The 18,990-nt window shown below is 42.9% G+C and overlaps 1 protein-coding gene across 4 annotated transcripts in view; it reads left to right on the top strand.

The window, feature by feature from the left end:
• The first annotated feature begins 2,305 nt into the window (after positions 1 to 2,305).
• Positions 2,306 to 18,990, top strand: part of ARHGEF26 (Rho guanine nucleotide exchange factor 26) — a 122,827-nt gene continuing 106,142 nt past the window's right edge. Inside the window, exons 1-4 of one of the 4 annotated variants that reach the window (XM_013057733.2) lie at positions 2,306 to 2,354; positions 3,002 to 4,127; positions 5,494 to 5,533; positions 9,702 to 9,847. In XM_013057733.2, coding sequence (XP_012913187.1) covers positions 3,048 to 4,127; positions 5,494 to 5,533; positions 9,702 to 9,847 — 1,266 coding nt within the window. In that variant the 5' untranslated portion in view covers positions 2,306 to 2,354; positions 3,002 to 3,047. Of the gene's footprint in view, positions 2,355 to 2,424; positions 4,128 to 5,493; positions 5,534 to 9,701; positions 9,848 to 18,990 lie in introns of those variants that run through there. The other 3 variants (XM_004755589.3, XM_004755590.3, XM_004755588.3) reach the window with 3 other exon arrangements.

The following is an 18,990-nucleotide window of genomic DNA, read 5'->3' on the forward strand; positions in this document are numbered from 1 at the left end:
GTTATAAGTAAATTCTTGGGATCTAAAGCATAGCATGATGATCATAGTAAATACTTTATTGTCTATTTGAAAGTTGTAAAGAGCAAATTGAGAAAGTTCTCATCACACACATAAATTATAACTGAGGTAATGTCTGCTAACTAACTGGTAATCATTTTGAAATATATACATATATCAAATCATTATGCTGCACACCTTAAACTAGAACAATGTAGGTCAATAGAACTGGAAAAATTAATTTTTAAAAATTAAAAAAATACATATATACCATTGGAATATATAATTCCTCATTAACTCAATATATACATCTCCCCAGTTCTAAGAAGTGTTTATACATTTTAATGTATCTGAAACTAGGATATGTCTTACTTAAGAAAGAGACCTTGGCCCAATGGCAGTCATGATATTGTTGGCATTGGCTCTGTATTTGTGAAAATGGTCATAACTGTTCTAACTGTCATCATTTCACTGAGTTTTATGCAATTTAATTCTATACACATCAAAGTCATATGATAAAAGATGCTACTGAAGGCAAAAGAAATCACCAAGTGTGTTAGATTAGGTAAAAAAAATTCTAAAGCAACAAGAGACTGATGTAAGCATCTAATGTATTATATAGGCCTATAGTTAAAGCATGGAATTTAATCTGTCAGAAACTTCTTTGTGGCCATTCACAGAGAAGCTGCAGAGTTTATGGTGGCATAGGATTCAGCTGAAAAAGAAAACTATGCTTTTGATCAAATAGGATAGCACCAGCATCAAACTTGCAGAATGATTGTCAGTGGCTAGGAAGCAAATTCCAGAGATCAGACTAGGGTATTTTAAGAAATACTGTCCTATCAATGATATTGTGCAAAAAAACAAACATATTGATTCTTTGTGTGAAAAGGGATTCAGAAGAGTTAGATTTAGTGTACAGAATTTTTAGAAATTCTTTACTCAATTTATTTTGCTTATATTTCCCTTTGCCCTGTATGCACATTACTGTAAAAAATCTATGTCTAAATCTAAAAGCACTCTTTAAATAAGTAGAAAACAAAAGTCCTGTATGACAACATGTGTCATAGTTTAATTGGCAACTCTTTCTTGGTGGCACATACTATTGATGATGGCTTCAATTTGGATATGATAAAGTGAATGGAGTCTAAACTATGCCGTATGTCTGTGAATTTCCAGACTTCCCCTAGTGAAGGAAGGAGTTTGGTGTCTTGCTGTTCTTGTTTTGGTGGATATGATGTAGTTGCCTAGGAATGAGGTAGGAAGATCCTGTGATTTCCTTGACAGTCTTTTGCTACACTTGTTTGCAGACCCAACAGAGGTTGAAGAGATTATCACCATTTATAACGTTTTAACATAAGTCACAGATTGCATTCTGAATCAGGTAACACTTCATTTATCATTAGTTAAACATTTTTAAATTATACTTTCCCAGTATAAAAGTATTATGTTAGTATGGAAAACATTCTGTGTTAAAAAGTGGGTATGTATGAGTATGTAATTAGCTATATTTCTTCTTTAAATTTCTTAAAATTTTTTAAATTTAATTTTTTTAAACGATTTTATTTGACAGGAGAAAGCGAGAGAGGAAATAGAAGCAGGGAGAGTGGGAGAGGGAGAAGCAGTCTTCCTGCTCTGTAGGGAGCCTAATGCTGGGCTTGATTCCAAGACCCTGGGATCATGACCTCAGTCAAAGGCAGATGCTTACTGACGGAGCCACACAGGTACCCCTAAATTTCTTAAAATCTTTAAAAAAAATTCTTGGGGAGGGGGGCGCCTGGGTGGCTCAGTGGGTTAAAGCATCTGCCTTCAGCTCAGGTCATGATCCCAGGGTCCTGGGATCTCTGCTCAGCAGGGAGCCTGCTTCCCTTCCTCTCTCTCTGCCTGCCTCTCTGCCGACTTGTGATCTCTGTCTGTCATAAATAAATAAAATCTTGGCATCTATCAGTCTCTATTATAAAGTATTTTAAGCCGGGGAGTTAGGGGATCAGAGTTGTGTTTTAAGACCACCCCAGCGCTGAGAGGGCACTGACTCCCAGCGTTTAGAGCTAAGCCTCCCATCTCACGCATTTCACAGACCCTCCTCGCCCCGGACTACCCCCCCCCGGACTACCCCCCCCCCAACCCCCTCAGCACCACCCCCCAACCCTGCCCCCAGGGCTTTCTAAATTGCAGCTCGGCCTGGCTCCCACGCTGGTTCTCACGCTGTGCTTCTGGCAAGCACTTAGCGCGCCCACAGCTCCCGGCACGGAACCCTGAAGTTCCGCACCCAGCCCACGTGTGCGCCAGTGTTTCAAAGCGAGACGGCAGGAGACGGAAGGTACGCCAAGGCAGAAGGCAGGCTCCGAGCCTCCGAGGTACTGCGACAGAGGCGGGTGGGAGGGTGGCTAAGGCTGGGGCGGGGCTAAGGCTGGGGCGGGGCTAAGGCTGGGGGCTGGACCAAGCTTGAGGGCGGAGCCGACGGCTCGGGTCGGCTGCTGTGCTCTCCGGAGCTCCCCGGCTGCTGCGATTCCGTCCGAGACCCGGGCCACCCAAGGGCCGGTGGACGCTCGCTGGCCCTGGGCTCTGTAAAGCCCCGAAGGTAAATCCGCCTAGGAGCCGGGCGGCTCGAGCGAGAGGGGGCCAACGACCGGGCTGGGCAGCTGGATGGCGGCGGAGGGGAGCGTCGCGCGGCGGCAAGTTTCTCCAAAAAGCTGAACTCGTCACAAAGTTTCCTGTGCATCAGCTTGCACCCTGCGTACTGGTGGCGGGCTTTTTCCGTGCGGGTGGTCTTTGGGCGCTGGAGGGACGCGGAGGTAATTGGATTATTCCGCCTGGTCACAGCTCAGATTTCTCTCACGGACTGCGCGTTGCGGAGGGCGCAGATTTTTGCCCTAGCAGAGGTGGGTAGTCCACACGCAGTTGGGTCGCGCACAGCAGTCGGGTGACCGCCAGGCTTGGAGCGCGTCTGCAAGGCGTGCCTACTTGTCCCGAGGCAAAGTTCCATGATTTCTTTCCTCTTTAGGCAACTGGGTGCTGTTCCTTCCCGGGCTGACCTCGAAGTCTCCGCTATGGACAGCGAGAGTGAAGTGGATTTTTCTAGCAACAGCTTAACCCCTTTGTGGCGGAGGCGGTCAACTCCTCAGCCTCCGTTGGTGGGCCGGAGCAAGCCGAGGCCCCAATCCTACCAGAGCCCCAGCGGGTTGCTGATCACGGATTTCCCTGTGGAGGACCGAGGGACGCTCCCCGCCATGCAGGCTCCCACCCAGGGACCCACCGCTTCGGAGGGCAGGACGGTCCAGGGGAACCCACAGCTTCTGTGTGCCCATAGGAGGGTGGTGACCAATGGGAGGACGATCTCACCGGAATATAGATCTGTCTCTCCTCGGCTGCGACGGCCCAACTCTCCCCAGGCTCCCAAAGCAGTGTCAGGGGTCTCCTCGAAATCCCCAGCGAATGGCACTGTGACCTCGCCCCTACCGCAGCCTGTGTGCCCCCAGCGGACTACCAAGTCGCCCCCCTGCTGCAGCTGGGAGGTAGACCTGACCGCATCGACGACGAGCCCCCTGCCTTCAACCGCTGCAAATGGGCTTTTCCCTGAAATCGACTCCCCAGGCGCTGGTTCGCGATCTGGCCAGGCAACTAATGACCCTGAGCCAGAACTCACGAAACTCTCTCCTGCGCCCCAGAAAAGTTCTTCGGAACACAAACTCCCCCTCCAAAGGCTGCCCTCCCAGGAGAACGAGCTTCCAGAGAATCCTTCAGTGGTTTTGAGCACCAACAGCCCCGCCGCCCTCAAAGTGGGGAAACAGCAAATCATTCCGAAGAGCCTGGCCTCGGAAATTAAACTAAGTAAGTCCAACAGTCAGAATGTGGAGCCCCACAGGAGACTCTTCAAGGTGCGCAGCATGGTGGAGGGCCTCGGAGCGTCTCTGGGCCCCTCAGAGGATGAGGGCGACGCGGAGAACGACGTAGACAGCCCAGGGTCTCTGCGGCGAGGCTTGCGATCCACATCCTATCGCAGGGCGGTGGTCAGTGGCTTTGATTTTGACAGTCCTACCACTTCAAAGAAGAAGAACAGAATGTCCCAGCCTGTTCTGAAAGTGGTGATGGAAGACAAGGAGAAGTTCTCCAGTCTGGGAAGGATAAAGGTAAGAGTGGGCAGGAGTTTCGCTGGCGAAGCCAGGCGTTCACCTAGCCAAAAGCAAAGGTGTTGGGGGTGGGGAGGAGGGGCATGGAGGAAACCAGAAGTTATTGTTCTCTTTCAATTCTCTTGTTGATCAGACCGGTGCACGTCTGTCTCTTGGCCATGCTGTTTCTGGCAGTCACAGCCAGGTTAATGCAACTTTGTGGGAGGAAGTAAAACTCTTATCAGGGTTTTACCTTTTTAATCTCAGTCAAAATGTGGAGGCCTACCTAATGTGAAAAAGAAATGCAGCGAATTAGGTATGGGCTGAATCCTGAACACTTTTAATACAGGAAACTGAACAGAGGGTGGAGAGCAGGCATGGTACTCTTGACTCTACGGTCAACTGTCTGGAGTTGGTCTAGAGGTGTCAGTTAGGGGTTGCTGATTCATCACCCGGTGATACAGGAAACTCCTCATTTCTTTTGAGCATGTTGATTATTTTAGTTACTTGAAGTAATTGATTTATGTTAATTAATTAGAATGACTTTTTGAGTGGTGATAACCTACTAAATACCATTCAGGTAAAATGTGAATTTAAAAAATGATTGTCAGAATTACAGAAGATACAAATAGTTTGTCATCTTTGTTGTTGCTTCTTTCTGTCACCACGGTCTGTGGTTGTGTTTTATTCCCATGTTGTACCCATTTATTCTTGAACTTGAGTGCATCTAACTAGTTAGTAGCTCAGAACTTAAGGTTCCAGTGAACTGTGTGTATTGTTCCCTGATAAAGGCCTGGGAGTTGCATGTGTTAAAGTATTGCCAAACATGACCTAAAGAGATAGAGGAAAACTAAAGAAGGATATTTTGGAGTGTGCATCTGCTGCTTTCTCTGGGAACAAGGCAGATCTCAGCAGAAATTCGTTTGGGCAGCCACAACTTTTCTTGATTAATAAGAGAACTGGAACCAGTTATATGAAGGTCAATATGTAATATACTAGGAAGGCTATTTTATTTTTTATGTCATGGCCTTAAAGAAATTACATAACACTTTAGGTGTCCCCCCCCTCAACAAGTATAGCAAAGTTCAATTTAACAGTGATGGTGTATTTTGAGTAGTGAAATGAGCTGAACTACTGGTCATCTCAGGGTTCTCAAGCTCTTTTGCTGGGGGTGGGGGACATTGTACATTTCATTTCACCATTTTATTGGATTATGATAATCAGATAAGTGAACTACTTGAGGGATCATCTGCTATCTGCTTTTGGAAATCTAATGAATGTAACAACAAGAAGTAATACTTTTTCTTAAAATAGCTGTATTTTCTATTTGGCTCATTCATACATCGTTTGCTTTGCTTTTTCCTTTTTTGCTTTTCTTGTTTCTTAGAAAAAAATGCTGAAAGGACAAGGAACATTTGATGGGGAAGGTAAGCATTTGATTTTCCAGACTTTTATTGCTGTTTCAATGTGGAATATCAATTATAAGTTGAAATCCAGCTGCAGTAACAAAAACACTTAAGATGAGAAAAATGTCCAACTTCTTCCCAAATTATACAGTACAAAACTCTGCACTGAGCTAAATTTTCATCCAGTAATACCAGCAGTGAATGGAATTAATAACATTTTTTGTAAGTTGATGACTTTGTCAGCCAATGTCCTGGATTTTTACTTCTTATCTACTCTGCCTCACCTCCCTCGATAAAATGGAGACAGAGTAAGAGCTAGTCCAGCTTTTTAGTTAAAAATCCTGAGTTTGGGGTACCTGGGTGGCTCAGTTGGTTAAGTGACTGCCTTCAGCTCAAGGCATGATCCTGGAGTCCTGAGATTGAGTCCTGCATTGGAGTCCCGGCTCCATGCGGAGTCTGCGTCTCTCTCTGACCTTCTCCCTTTTCATGTTCTCTCTCACTCTCTCAAATAAATAAATAATATCTTAAAAAAAAAATCCTGAGTTTGGCATTTAGATCTTAAGTCTTACTTCCTTTGACTTAATATTCTTTTCCCCATATTTCCACATTTTAGTGTTACTTCTGACTTCCTGTTTGCTTATCAAGTTTCAATTTTGGGGAATTCTAACTCTCCTGGCTGCTAGAAATATATTCCTAACAATCTGTAATCCGTATAGAAAAGCTGCTTCGGCCAGGTGTTCAAACCCTAATCAGATTAGCAGACTTTGGTAAACAGATGGGTCAAGTGTCCACCAACTGGAAGGGCACAAAGTGAGTGAGGAGCCCCACCTGTAGCCTTGCAGGTCTGGGGAGCATGGTGAAGGTGAAGGTAGTTCCTTGCTGTCGTATTTTGAAATGTTAAGATTTTTTCTAACGTTTGAAGAGTCATGAAGAAGAGTATACCTCTCTGTAAGTAAATCTAATGTAAAAATCACCCAGAGTTATAAAATACATAATCTTAGGTGATTATAAACTATTTCCCTATACATTTCTTATAAAAATCAGCTCCTTTGGAGGATTGCAACAGGACCAGTTAAAAAAAAAAAAAGTTTTCATTGCACGAATCTTAGGAAACTGCTCTGTATGGAGAAGAAACAGTATTTTAGTTGGTTTGGACAAATTCATCTCCCTGGTTTTATAGTTGAGGAAACTGGGAGCTCAGGGAGGTTTAGTGCCTTGCCCACTGTCACACTGGGGTAGTAGGACAGATAACTGGTTCTTAGTCCATTTGGCTTCCTCTTGTACCTCTTTGTGACCATCAAGTGAACAGAGTGTCTGCCTAATACGTATTTAGAGATGTTTTGCATCTTCTTGAATTTGACATTAATTTTGGGACCTATGTCTTAAAGGGTTAGAAATTGTGGCGCTTTTTTTTTTTTTTTAAAGATTTTATTTACTTATTTGACAAACAGATCACAAGTAGGCAGAGAGGCAGGCAGAGAGAAAGGGGGAAGCAGGCTCCCTGCTGAGCAGAGAGCCCGATGCGGGACTCGATCCCAGGACCCTGAGATCACTACCTGAGCCGAAGGCAGAGGCTTTAACCCACTGAGCCACCGAGGCGCCCCACGCTTTTTTTTTTTTAAGTCAGAGGACACAACTTTTTTATAGTTCTATGTTGTTTTCCTTATTTTTTTTTTTAATATTATTTATTTATTTATTTGACAGAGAGACATCACAAGTAGGCAGAGAGGCAGGCAGAGAGAGAGAGAGGAGGAAGCAGGCTCCCTGCTGAGCAGAGAGCCCGATGCGGGACTCGATTCCAGAACCCTGAGATCATGACCTGAGCCGAAGGCAGCGACTTAACCCACTGAGCCACCCAGCCACCCCTGTTGTTTTCCTTTTATATGGAGCTTTTCTATGCGTTCACTTGTGTCTTCTCAAATATGATGACCTGGAAATTGCTCTTACATACATGTACATGAGGAATACAGAATTCTTACCGATAATGACTAACAAGACTGTAAGTCAGGATGAGGTGCAGGAGAGTGGTAAGAACCTGTCATGGTGGAGTCAGGGACCTGGGTTACTCTCCTACTGCTTCTGTTCATCAGCTGAGTGACTCTGAGCAAGCATCGTAACCTCACCAAGCCTTAGTTCCATCATGTTTGAGAACTCTTACTGCCTTTGTTATGATGTTATGCTGAGAACGAATGAGAAATCTTATCAACTGTGTACATATGTTTTGGGTCAGCCTCTAAGTACTTTAAAGAGCACTACAGACGTGTGGTAACCCAGTCTTTTACCTCACCATCAGTTTCACATGTGTAAGACAATCCGCGAACAGGAAAATCTTGCATTGAGTCCAGTATTATTTTAGTCACGGTGCCTACAGAACATGCAGCAGTTGCTGAGAGAGGGGGCAGACGTTTGCCAGCTTTGGTAGGTGGGAAGGGCAGGGCAAGCTCAATGCGTCCCAAGCCAAATTCAGTCTTTCCCTCTGCCCGCTGTATCTTTTTGGGTGTTGCCATCTCCTCCTGTGCTGTTGTTGGGACCTAAGGACCTAGGAAACATCCTGATCACCTCCCTTTCTCTGCCCCGCATCTCCAACCCATCCCCAGGAACCCAGGTGACCATTCTCCCATAGCATCCTAATTAGTCTCCTACACAGTCAGCATTTTCTCCAACAACAGAATCCAGTTTTTCCTTTCAGTGGATTCACACTGCAATCAGGATAAAATGCAGTCTTTGCAGTGTGAAAGAAATTCAGTCGTTTTGGATGTGGGATAAAAATCTAGTTCTTTAACATTGCCTGCAAACCTCCGCATGATTTAGACTGTCTGGCTCATCTCCCTAAACTCACCTTATACCTTTGCCCACTAGACACCCGTGCTCTACACGTGGACTTTTCCTTTTTTCTTTTAAGGTATTACATTTCTTCTTGCCTCAGGGCTTTTTTTTATATGCTTTCTCCTTACCTCTGTGACTTCTCATCTGTCATCTTAGATTTTTTTCCTTAGAAACACTGTCTGACCCCCAGACTGGGTCATTCCCTGCTGAGAGACTCTTGTTCTCAGAGCACCTGTATATAAATTATCCAGCTTGTAGGTATGTTTATGTACAAGATTATTGTGTCCTCCACCCAACAGTGACTTGCCTTCTTACATGGGGTGAAAACCAGAGTCCTTTAGTGGCATGGAAGCAGGGGTCTGCATGATCTGCCTCCTGTTCATCCTCAGCCCCCCTTCTTAAGCTTTCTCCCTTTCCTTACCCCATTTCAGCTGTACAGCCTTCCCTGCTGGTCTTTGTACATGCAGATGTACAAAACAGACTCCCGACCCAGAACCTTTGTACTTGCTCTTCCCTCTGATGGTCTGTTCTTTGCCTGGCTGTAAGGTGGCTTGCTTTCTCACCTCTTTTAGGTCTTTGCTTAAATGTCATCTTGGTGAGGCCTCCCTAAATCACCCTATTTAAAAAATACAACCCCCTTTGTAACACTCCCTTCCTTTCCCTGTTTTCTTTTTCTCCGTGACACTTACCAGCATCTGACCTACGCGAAGAGTTACTTATTTATTGTCATTCTTTGCTCACTTTGATGTCTACTCTATGAAGATCGAGATTTTCATCTTTTTTGTTCATTGTTGTATCCCTGTTGCTCAACAGTTGTTGGCATCTAGTAGGCCTTTTCCAGATATCAGTTGAATGAACAAATGAGTGAATGACTTGGACTATTTTCTCTTCCTATTTTTAGCTCATGAAGGCACAGGAAGTATCTTTTATTTTCCATTTACTCCCAGCTCTTGGCACATTGTAGATATATAGTACATGTTTGTTAAATAGGTAAATGAATGGTGAGGGACTTTGAAGGAAAAGAAGGATATGAATTCAGTTTACCACCTCCCCCCACAAAAAACCCCCAGTGATTTAATAGGCCTGGCTATCCTCCAAGAGGGGTAGACAGAGATGTGGAAACTTTGCTTCAGTGGGTATTTTATGCATGGATCCTTTCCCTTCCTGTGCATGAATTTGGGACAGAGCTGTGAGAGTGAGAAAATCACTTTTTGGTAATTTTTCTTCCGTGACAAAATCCATTTGCTTCTTTGTTGTTTATTAAACTAGAGACCAAACACTTTATAAATCTGGATGTTTGTTTAGAACAAGTAGCATAATGATGGGAGCCATTAGTGACATGTAGGGTTTGTGTTTCTTGCAGAAAATGCTGTCCTGTATCAGAACTACAAAGAAAAGGCTCTTGACATTGACTCTGATGAAGAGTCGGAGCCCAAAGAACAGAAGTCAGATGAAAAAATTGTGATTCACCACAAGCCACTGAGGTCCACGTGGAGCCAGCTGTCTGCGGTAAGTGTTTACCTTTTTCTTCCCAATGTGTGGCCCTGAAAAAACCAAGTTGTGGAAATTAGGTTTGGATGTGGTTTAAATTTTTTCTACCAATGATCCTGTAACCTGAAAGAGAAAGACTCTTCTTTTTAGATTGTGAGATGTTTCTTGAAACCCTCCAGACACTAGTGAGAATGTTGATTTTGATTCTTCTGATCAAGAAAATTAGGTTTTGATAAAATAAGGTATCTTGACAATGATATACTCTACTCTGGAAGCTTCTTTTCCTGCTTGGTCTCTCTTTTTTTTTAACGTAGTGTGTATATACAGAGGTAACTTAATCTATCCTGAACTTTATCATAATTATGACTATATGTATAAATATATGTGTGTGTATCTATGCACAATAGGGAGTTTATGACAGTTCTTCCTTGGAAACTTCATTTGATTTAGACACTTTTATATGTTCTTGCAGCTGATTAATGAGTGGCAGTCTGTTTCCTTTCCCTCTGTGCATCTTTTGTGTGAGTGTGTCTGACAATTATGTTGTATTGATGAGTAATTTCTCCTCTCTGCATCAAACATCTTTTGTTTGTAGCTATAATTTCTCTTCCTCTTGGCTTAACAAATGTCACAGTGTGCTGCTTAGTTTACTTGATATGAGTTTGAGCTCAGTATCTGTGGGCCTCTGATGCATTACCAAGTAGAAAGGAATTCCCATGGCTGGCTTGGGTGGTGGGAGCATTGCATTGAAAACAAGCCAGTACACCTCTGTGAGTCCCTTAGGCAACACGGGAGCAGAAGCTATTCCCTCTTAAGCTGAAATGGGCATTGTTCAGAGTCCTGAATCTCATGTGTTCAGGGGACACGCTGACCTAAGAAAAGGAGTTGTGTACGTTGGAGCTCATAAACAGGCCATGGGAATGGATGTATGGTGATGATGGGAATGACTTCGGTCATGTTCTTCCTTCTTTCTTCTAGTCTGTGTTGGAATTCAGAATTCTAGAAACCGAGCCCTTTCTCTCTGTCTCCCTCCCAACCTCTAATTCTGCTCTAAGGAGAATTTATTTATTTCCAGTGCCTCCAAGGTGTGGCACCCTTAATATGTGCCATGGGCTAAAATGCCTACAAGGGCACAGCAAGCAACATTAAGGGGAGGCTGGTGAGTGTGGAGGTTGAGGCCTATGGGGATTATGGTGAACAGCCCTGATATAACTTCAGTCGCCGCCACTTAGCTCACACCAGCCCAGTGTTGCTGGTGTTCCTTCTGACGTTTAGGAAATGTTCCTTCTGACATTTAGGAAAGAGAGCGCAGCAGTCCAGAGTTTTATGAGTATTATCCCAATTCATATGTTAGAGAAATGATGTGTAAGGCCAACAAAGTATCTATGGGCCAGTCTTGTCTCCTCTGCTGACAGTTTGGAACTTCTAGGATATTTCTATGATTTTTGCCTGTGCTCAGGTGATCATACCTACTCACAGAACTGACATTTGGTAACCTTATACCCTAATTCAATGATTTCATGATATTCTATCCCAAGTGCACATGTGGAGAAACTGGTGACAAGGCCCATGGAGGCCATGTTGGCTCTAAATGGCTATCATTCCATTCTGGTGTGGACCATTTGGTAGAGGACTCTTGAAAAGAAAGCTGTGGATTTTTTGAGTTCTTCCTCCGTGGAAACAGCTGCATTTGTTAGCCCAGGCCTGAATCTTGCCATTGTTCTCTGAATGCTGAACAGCGATGTGTACTGATGTATCACACTCTGATCCTACCTACTCTGAGTACTGAAAAGCAAGCTGCCATACTTAGGCCTCCAAAAGTTTGGCTTTCAGCTAGATTAACAAACGCACATTAAAATAATACTACACATCCTTCTGCACAACTGCAAATATGGGCATGCATTTCATTGGGCCAAGGATACGTGTACCCATGTGCCTTTTGTTAACAAGATTTCTATCAAAAGACTGGTGACAAAATGTAAAACTATAAAGTGGGTTCTAACTTCAGTGTGTGTTATCTTGGGTTTTAGTGCTCCCAGGAGGCTTGTGTGTATTTACTGTGTTGCTTGGCAATTACATTTAATCAGAGCAACATTGGACTTTGCCACCTCCCATTCTTAGACTTCAGCCCGTGATTTCTTTGTGCATTTTGTGTCTCCTTTTCACATTTAAAATATTTTACTTTTTAAAAAAAATTATAAAGTACTTCAGGGGCGCCTGGGTGGCTCAGTGGGTTAAAGCCTCTGCCTTCAGCTGGGGTCAGGCTCTCTGCTCAGCAGGGAGCCTGCTTCCTCCTCTCTCTCTGCCTGCTTCTCTGCCTACTTGTGATCTCTGTCTGTCAAATACATAAAATCTTTAAAAAAAATTATAAAGTACTTCAAACATGCAGAAAAACTTAAAAATGAGTATGTTTAAGAGATTTATGGGTACCTGCCACCCCCATTGAACAAATGCTAACATTTTAACATATTTACTGCGGATCTCTCTTTTTTTGGGCAGATCCAGTTCACCACCCTCCTCTCCAGTACTTTTCTCCTTTCTGCCATCCCAAAATAATCACTGTCCTGAGGTTCTCTTCTATACTTCCCACATGGGTTTTCTATCCACTAAAAAGATGCAGACAGCTCTGGCTTTTAGGAAAGTGGATATTTCAATGAAAAAGTGGTCATTTCTTTTTCAGAAGCTTAGCAGTTGTTAGGTCTAAGTTGCCATTAGGATCCTAAAGAAAGGAAGCTTTTGTGAATTATGAGCATTGTCAGGATGTCTCCGTAGGGATCAGCACCTCCATTTCTCTGTCTGGCCTCATGCCCCAATCCTTCCTTGAAGACGGGCCACAGGGGTTAGTGCTGGTCTCAGAAACATCTGCTCTTCCCATGCTTACCTTTAATGTGCCAAATTGACACGGTAGCTGCCATCTCATCATGCATACATCACTTTAATACAAAATTCTTTTTTGAGTATGGTCTTGATCCCAGAAAGAGGGTAGGGCGGGTGGTTTTCTGCGTGTGAGGGTTTGCATGAGCACATATGTGCATTAGCTGTTGTTGGTTGTTTTATTGTCTTAAAATCTCTTTGTTGCAAACACCTGCCTGCCTCTTGGGATGATGAAACTTTGCTTATCAGTTGACAGTAAGAAGAATTCAGTATGCAAAAGTCTCAGTTTGCAGTGTGATGATATACAGTTGTTGCATAGGTCTTCAAGTTTTCAGTCTGTAGTATAATGTTTTAGTGTGCTTGTCTCTATGTCTCCTTTGGTTCCGTTGGACAATCACACAGGTGACAGGTGCCCCCCCCACTCCCCCTTAACATTAAACCTTAGTAGGGCAGGTTTTTTTTTAATTTAATTTTTTATTTGAATTTTTTTTTTTTAATTTATCTGAGAGAGAGTAAGAGAGAGTATGAGAGGGGAGAAAATCAGAGGGAGAAGCAGGCTCCCTGTGGAGCTGGGAGCCCAGTGCGAGACTCAGTCCTCTGGGATCATGACCTGAGCCGAAGACAGTCGCTTAACCAACTGAGCCATCCAGGTGCCCTAGCAGGACAGGTTTTAACTGTAATGTTGTGATTATCTAACAATAAGGGAGAATTAGAACTGTATAAGAAACATTTACTTGTTCCTCAATAGAAGGGAAAATCTAGCTGCCCAGACTTCTTGAGTCAGCTTAAAGTAAGCAAATGCGGATGTACTTAGCAATGGTGCCTCTGCCAATGGGTTCTCCGTGCAGCAGTGGCTATTCTCCTATAGTCAGAAATACAACCTGGGCTCCTTAGTCTCATAAGAGGGTGACAGGTTTACTTTTCATTCCCTTGATCATAGAAGGAGGTAGAACTCTTCGAGTATATACAGAGTAGGTAGGTAGGTGTAGGATGTCTTCATTCCAGGAATTATAACTTTTCAGGCCTGGGAGAACACTGGTATATGAGAAATAATTTAAAATCATTATGGTTCGTGGATTTGAGGCTTGACATTGGAAAGTCATTTCTGATTTCTAAAGATCTGTGCCCAGAGACCCAGAACCTGCCACACACACAGGTCAGGTGCCCAGTGACTCACCTAAAATGGCAGCATGAGGATGAAGCCAGTAGTTCTCGGACCTCTGGGAAGAGCTTGTGGGTTTGAAGATAAACATCAATATTATTAGTTGGGGATAGGACACTAAGTCCTTGGTATAGTGACTGCCAGGTAACCTGTTGAGTCCTGGATACAAAGAGAGCTTTAGGATTTCCCTACAGTTCATCCTTTAATGGGATTCTGGAAGCATTTGCAGTATTACAGAAAATAAAGGATAAATCTTGACTGGAGTCTTTTTGTTTTTCCTCCTAACCACACCTCCCTGCCCCGAACTCACATACTGTGCATGTCCTGAAAAATGATGGTTGTGAAACCAGTGTTTGTTTTTTCAAGATCAGTGACAGCACCGAAGCCACACTCACCAGCCGTGCCCTGACCCCATTTATTTGCTATGGGGTGTGTTTGTGTAATTTCCATCACCTTGACATGCCAGGTACCTTTGAAAAGGGTGTTTAGGCTCTAGAGGCAAAAACAAGCACGCAGGCGAACTTCCCACTGGGATTCAGCACCTAATATAGTCATCCTCTGCTCTCCTCTTCCTTTGCACTTGCTGACGGGGGTTTATCAGTCATCTTCAGTCATTTTGATCTCTTCAGTTTGTTCAGAAATGTTAAACTCTCTAGTTAGGAACCAGTTTTTCCATTTTCCTCAGAGTATTCTTTCCGCTGTGCAGAGTGGGGCTAATGGTTTAACGGGAGGTCTGATGTCAGGACATCAGTCTCTGAGTCCTGGCTCTGCTCTTCAAGCTCACATTGTTTGCCACTGGATGACTTTCTGAACTGCCAGGAGAGGAAGGATGATTTGAAAAATGGTCATTTTGTATACGTATAATTCCATCCAGTTGACTATATAACAGACACCTTGGTGACTTAGCAGTTTGATCTGATGGGGCTTACCCTTCTAGAATTTACACCATGTTTGTTGTGAAAGGTCTGTTTTCTATAAAAACTAGAGCTCAACAGATGTAATAAACCTGAATATCATCCTGTTTGCAGAAAATGTTTTATGCATTCAGAGATCATAGAAAAATGCGCTCTTTTTCCTTAAATTTTCATACTTGTCTGAATTAATTTTCAGCTGTTCAGTAACTTGCTCCTTAAAATAATCTCTTCAGTCATATAATTTTCCATTCATATTTTGCAACATTGCAGTCTCATAAAATTATTTTTTACCTTAGATGATTAATGCCTTTTACCATATCTATCTTTTCTGTTCAAAAAATTTTTTAAAAAATGCTCATTTTTCATGCCTGGCTTGGTTTTAGTGCTCAGTGGAAATTGTCAGAGCTTTAGATATGTACTTGTCCACACTTTTAAATTGGGCAGTAGTTCTCCTGGAATGTTTGTATTTTTATAAACAGAAATAGAGATCCATGTGCTTATGTCTGAGAGGTACTCAGAGATTCTGTTCTAGTCAAGAGGGCTAGAGCTGGGGGCCCGCCTAGCTGTCAGTGCAATTAGATGATGCTGTTCTTTTAATGTTTTTGAAAATTAATTTTGATTTATATTAAGCAACATATAATACGTTCTCCATGTAAAAAATAAATGAACATTTCAGGTAAGACTAAAATCTCTTTCATCACGTCTGCAATCCCAATCTCTTTCCCCTTCTCTATAGGAATGCCATTCTCAATTTGATAACATTCTCAAAATCCACATATATACATTGAAGAGAAATATTAAAGATTGCATGTGTTTACTTAAATATATACTCTGTGGCTTTTACAGTTTGCTTTTTTTCTGAACCATGTGTCTTATAAATCCTTTCATGTCTATACATGATGATCTTCAGTATTCTTTCTAGCTTCGGCATTATTTTGTAGGATGGATATCAGTTTTGCTTCTTTCCCTTTGAAAGGTTATACATGCTTTGAGAATGAAAACTTTGAGGCATGGCTTTTCAGAAAATGCACACACAAGTATATAAATATTTGTTTATAATTTTTTTCTGTTTCTTTATTTCAGTTTGAGGTTTTAAAAGATTTTATTCACTTATTGGACAGAGAGAGAGGGAGAAAAAGAGGGGGGGGAGCAGAGGGAGAGGGACAAGCAGAGTCCTTGCTGAGCGCAGAACCTGATGCCCATGATCTCCATGTCATGATCTCCCATGACCCCGAGATCCTGACCTGAGCTGAAATCAAGAGCTGGATGCTCAACCAACTGAGCCACCCGGGTGCCCTTGGAGCTCTCTATGTATTAAGTATAGTTCCCATGTTGTTCATATCACATTTAGAAGTTTTTCTTTTTCTGAATTGTAGCAGATTTGGAACTTGAGCTGTGTAACTCTTTCTGAAGAATATATGTAGTCTTCAGAAAATGAAAAAACTTTTCCAGCTGGAGCTGAGTAATGAAAGGGCAATTGAATAGTAGGTATGGCAATGTTTATGTTCTTAATTCTCCCAAGAGAACAATAGGGTGTGAAATGTGGGTATGTGTGCGCCATGCCCCTAGGGAGGCAGAGTGCAAGAGACAGGTGCTCCAACCAAGTGGGAGGAGATGAGAACAGGGATATTAAGTTTTGATTGGCATAACTACAAAAAGGCATTTCAGTCAGAAACCTAGACTTGGGACCCAATACAAAAAGGGTCTTATTATTTCATTGAGCACAAAACCAACAAGAGAGGCTGGCGAAAGATTCCTTCATTCATCTAGAGTTAATGGAGAGCCAGCTCTGTGCTAGATGCTCAGAGACAAACTCCACCTTGGTTCACTTCCTTACAGACACCCTTCATGGTGACACAGATATCAAATAATCACACAAATCAATGACAGAATTAAAACTGTATGAATGCCACGAAGGACGTGTTTGTGCTGCTCTGAGATCCTACGGGGGAGGGCACCTGTCTGGGCAAGGTGCTGTCAACTGATAGATGGTGGCAAAGGAAGAGACATGAGCCGCTATCAGTGGCGTGTCAAGACAGGTGTCTGTCTGGGTGAAGTTGGTGTGGGGCCCAGGGACCGAACTGAGGAGTCCCAGGCAGGGAAACTGTCCTGTATGTAGATCCTCAGGGTTAATGGTGGGTGAGAGGGGTGAAAACAAAATTACTGCAGCTGGAGCTTCTTGCTCTGGTTGGTGGCACTTACTTCCTCACTCCTCCCATCTCTAAATGTTCCAGACTCCCTAGGCTCCATCTCTGGGGCTCTTACCTCCTGTGCTCGGTTGGTGATCCCCTCCAATCATTTTTTTTTTTTAAGATTTTATTTATTTATTTGACACAAAGAGAGAGAGAGAGATCACAAGCAGGCAGAGAGGCAGGCAGAGAGAGAGGGGGAAACAGGCTCCCCACTGAGCAGAGAGCCCGATGCGGGGCTCGATCCCAGGCTCCCGAGATCACGACCTGAGCCAAAGGCAGAGGCTTAACCCACTGAGCTACCCAGGCGCCCTGGTGTTCTCCTCCAATCTTGTGAATTTAAATACATCATATACTCTGGTGACTTCGGAGTTTCTATTTCTAGGCCAGACGTTTCCCTGAGTTTTCAGACAAGGGTATCCAGATTCTTTTCTGATATAATGGGCCTCTCAAAGTTAATCTGTCTAAAAGTTTATGTCTGCTGATTTTCTTCTCTCCTGCCCAGACCTGCTTTTCCCACAATATATATATATATATATATTTTTCCTAAGCAAATAACAGCTTCATCTTCCTAGTTGCTAAGGTGAAAAAACCTTGGAATCATTCCTCAGTCTTCTTTTTCTTCCATAACCTTTTCCAATTTGGTACAAAGCTGGTTTGCTGCCTTCACCTTCAAAAGTGGATTATCCCCACTGCTTTCCAGCTCAACTCCTGTATCTCCTGGGATCCCTTTACATCTCCTCTCCATGTGGCAACATGGAATTATATTGATTATTTTTTATGCTGTTAAAATATGCCGAGATACTGTCTCTTTGTTTGACTCCCTCAGGTGTTCTCGAGTCCACTTAGAGTAAGGGCCAAGTCTTACAGTGGCCTGGGAGGCTGTGTGATCTGGCTTGATTTCCTTCCTGGACTGATCTCCTGGTTCCTCCTCCATATTGCCCAATGCTCAGTCACTCTGATGTTCCTAGAATATAAGGTGTACTCTGCCCCAGGGCCTTTGCATTTGTGGTCTGCCTAGCGTATAGTAGCTCTTCCTGCAGAGAGCCACATGGTTTTCTTCCTCATCGTCTCCCTAGCACCCCTTTAATATTTTTTATCCTCTTCATGACATTAACTCTGTCACATACTGTGTGATTTACTTTTTTGGTTAATTGTCCAACTACTCTGCTGAAATAAAAGCTGCATAAAGGCAGAGGTTTTTGTCCATTGTGTTTCCTCCTATTTCCCTAGGACATGAAACAGTGCTTGACTTATAGTAAGCTTGCAGAAACTATTGGGTGAGTTTATGAATGAATGTATAAATAAATGAATACATGTAGACATCTAATCCCAGAAGTGAAAGTAGTAGAAAGTTACTCAGCAGTGAAAGCAGTGAGGAAGTTTCCTACTCAGAGACCTTTTGGAGGCCGTTTTTTATTTTTATTAAAAAAAAAAATCTTGATTATTGGTTGGCTACATCCTGGATTTAATATACATGTCTTTGATACATTGGGGAATTTGGCATCTTCATAGTTTAAAACTGTGTTAGCCCATGGTAGGTATTGGCTGTTGTGAAATCAATTCAGTAGTAACCTAATTTTTCACTTGGTATTTCTTCTGGGGAGGTCAATGGGAGGCATTCAAGAATGATAGCCTTCTATAGGAATACAGTGCAATTAGGTCAAAGGAGGGAAGGCTGAGTTACTTTGAGCAGTTCTGAATGTGCAAAAAAAGGTCTAGAATACTGAGCTTCGGATTGTGGAAATCATCTATCAGATTCTTGTTTTTACCCTCTCCATCTTAAGATGTGCCCGTGTGGCATCTCCAGGCCTTTAGTCCAGTGGGGAGACTGTTCCTCAAGGCCACATCCACAGAGTGATTTGTTTCCATGATGATTTGAGAAGTCATCACTATAGAAACTATTATTAAATCTTTAAATGCTGGACTTAACATTTAAAATTTCATTTCTCAAATTTTTTTTTGATTTATCCAGAATGCTGATAGCCTGTTGATTTTCTACTTTAGTCTGTGCTCTAATGT

Source organism: Mustela putorius, unplaced genomic scaffold (genome assembly GCF_011764305.1).
Source record: "Mustela putorius furo isolate JIRA1106 unplaced genomic scaffold, ASM1176430v1.1 tig00003834_pilon_pilon_pilon, whole genome shotgun sequence".
Lineage (NCBI taxonomy): Eukaryota > Metazoa > Chordata > Mammalia > Carnivora > Mustelidae > Mustela > Mustela putorius.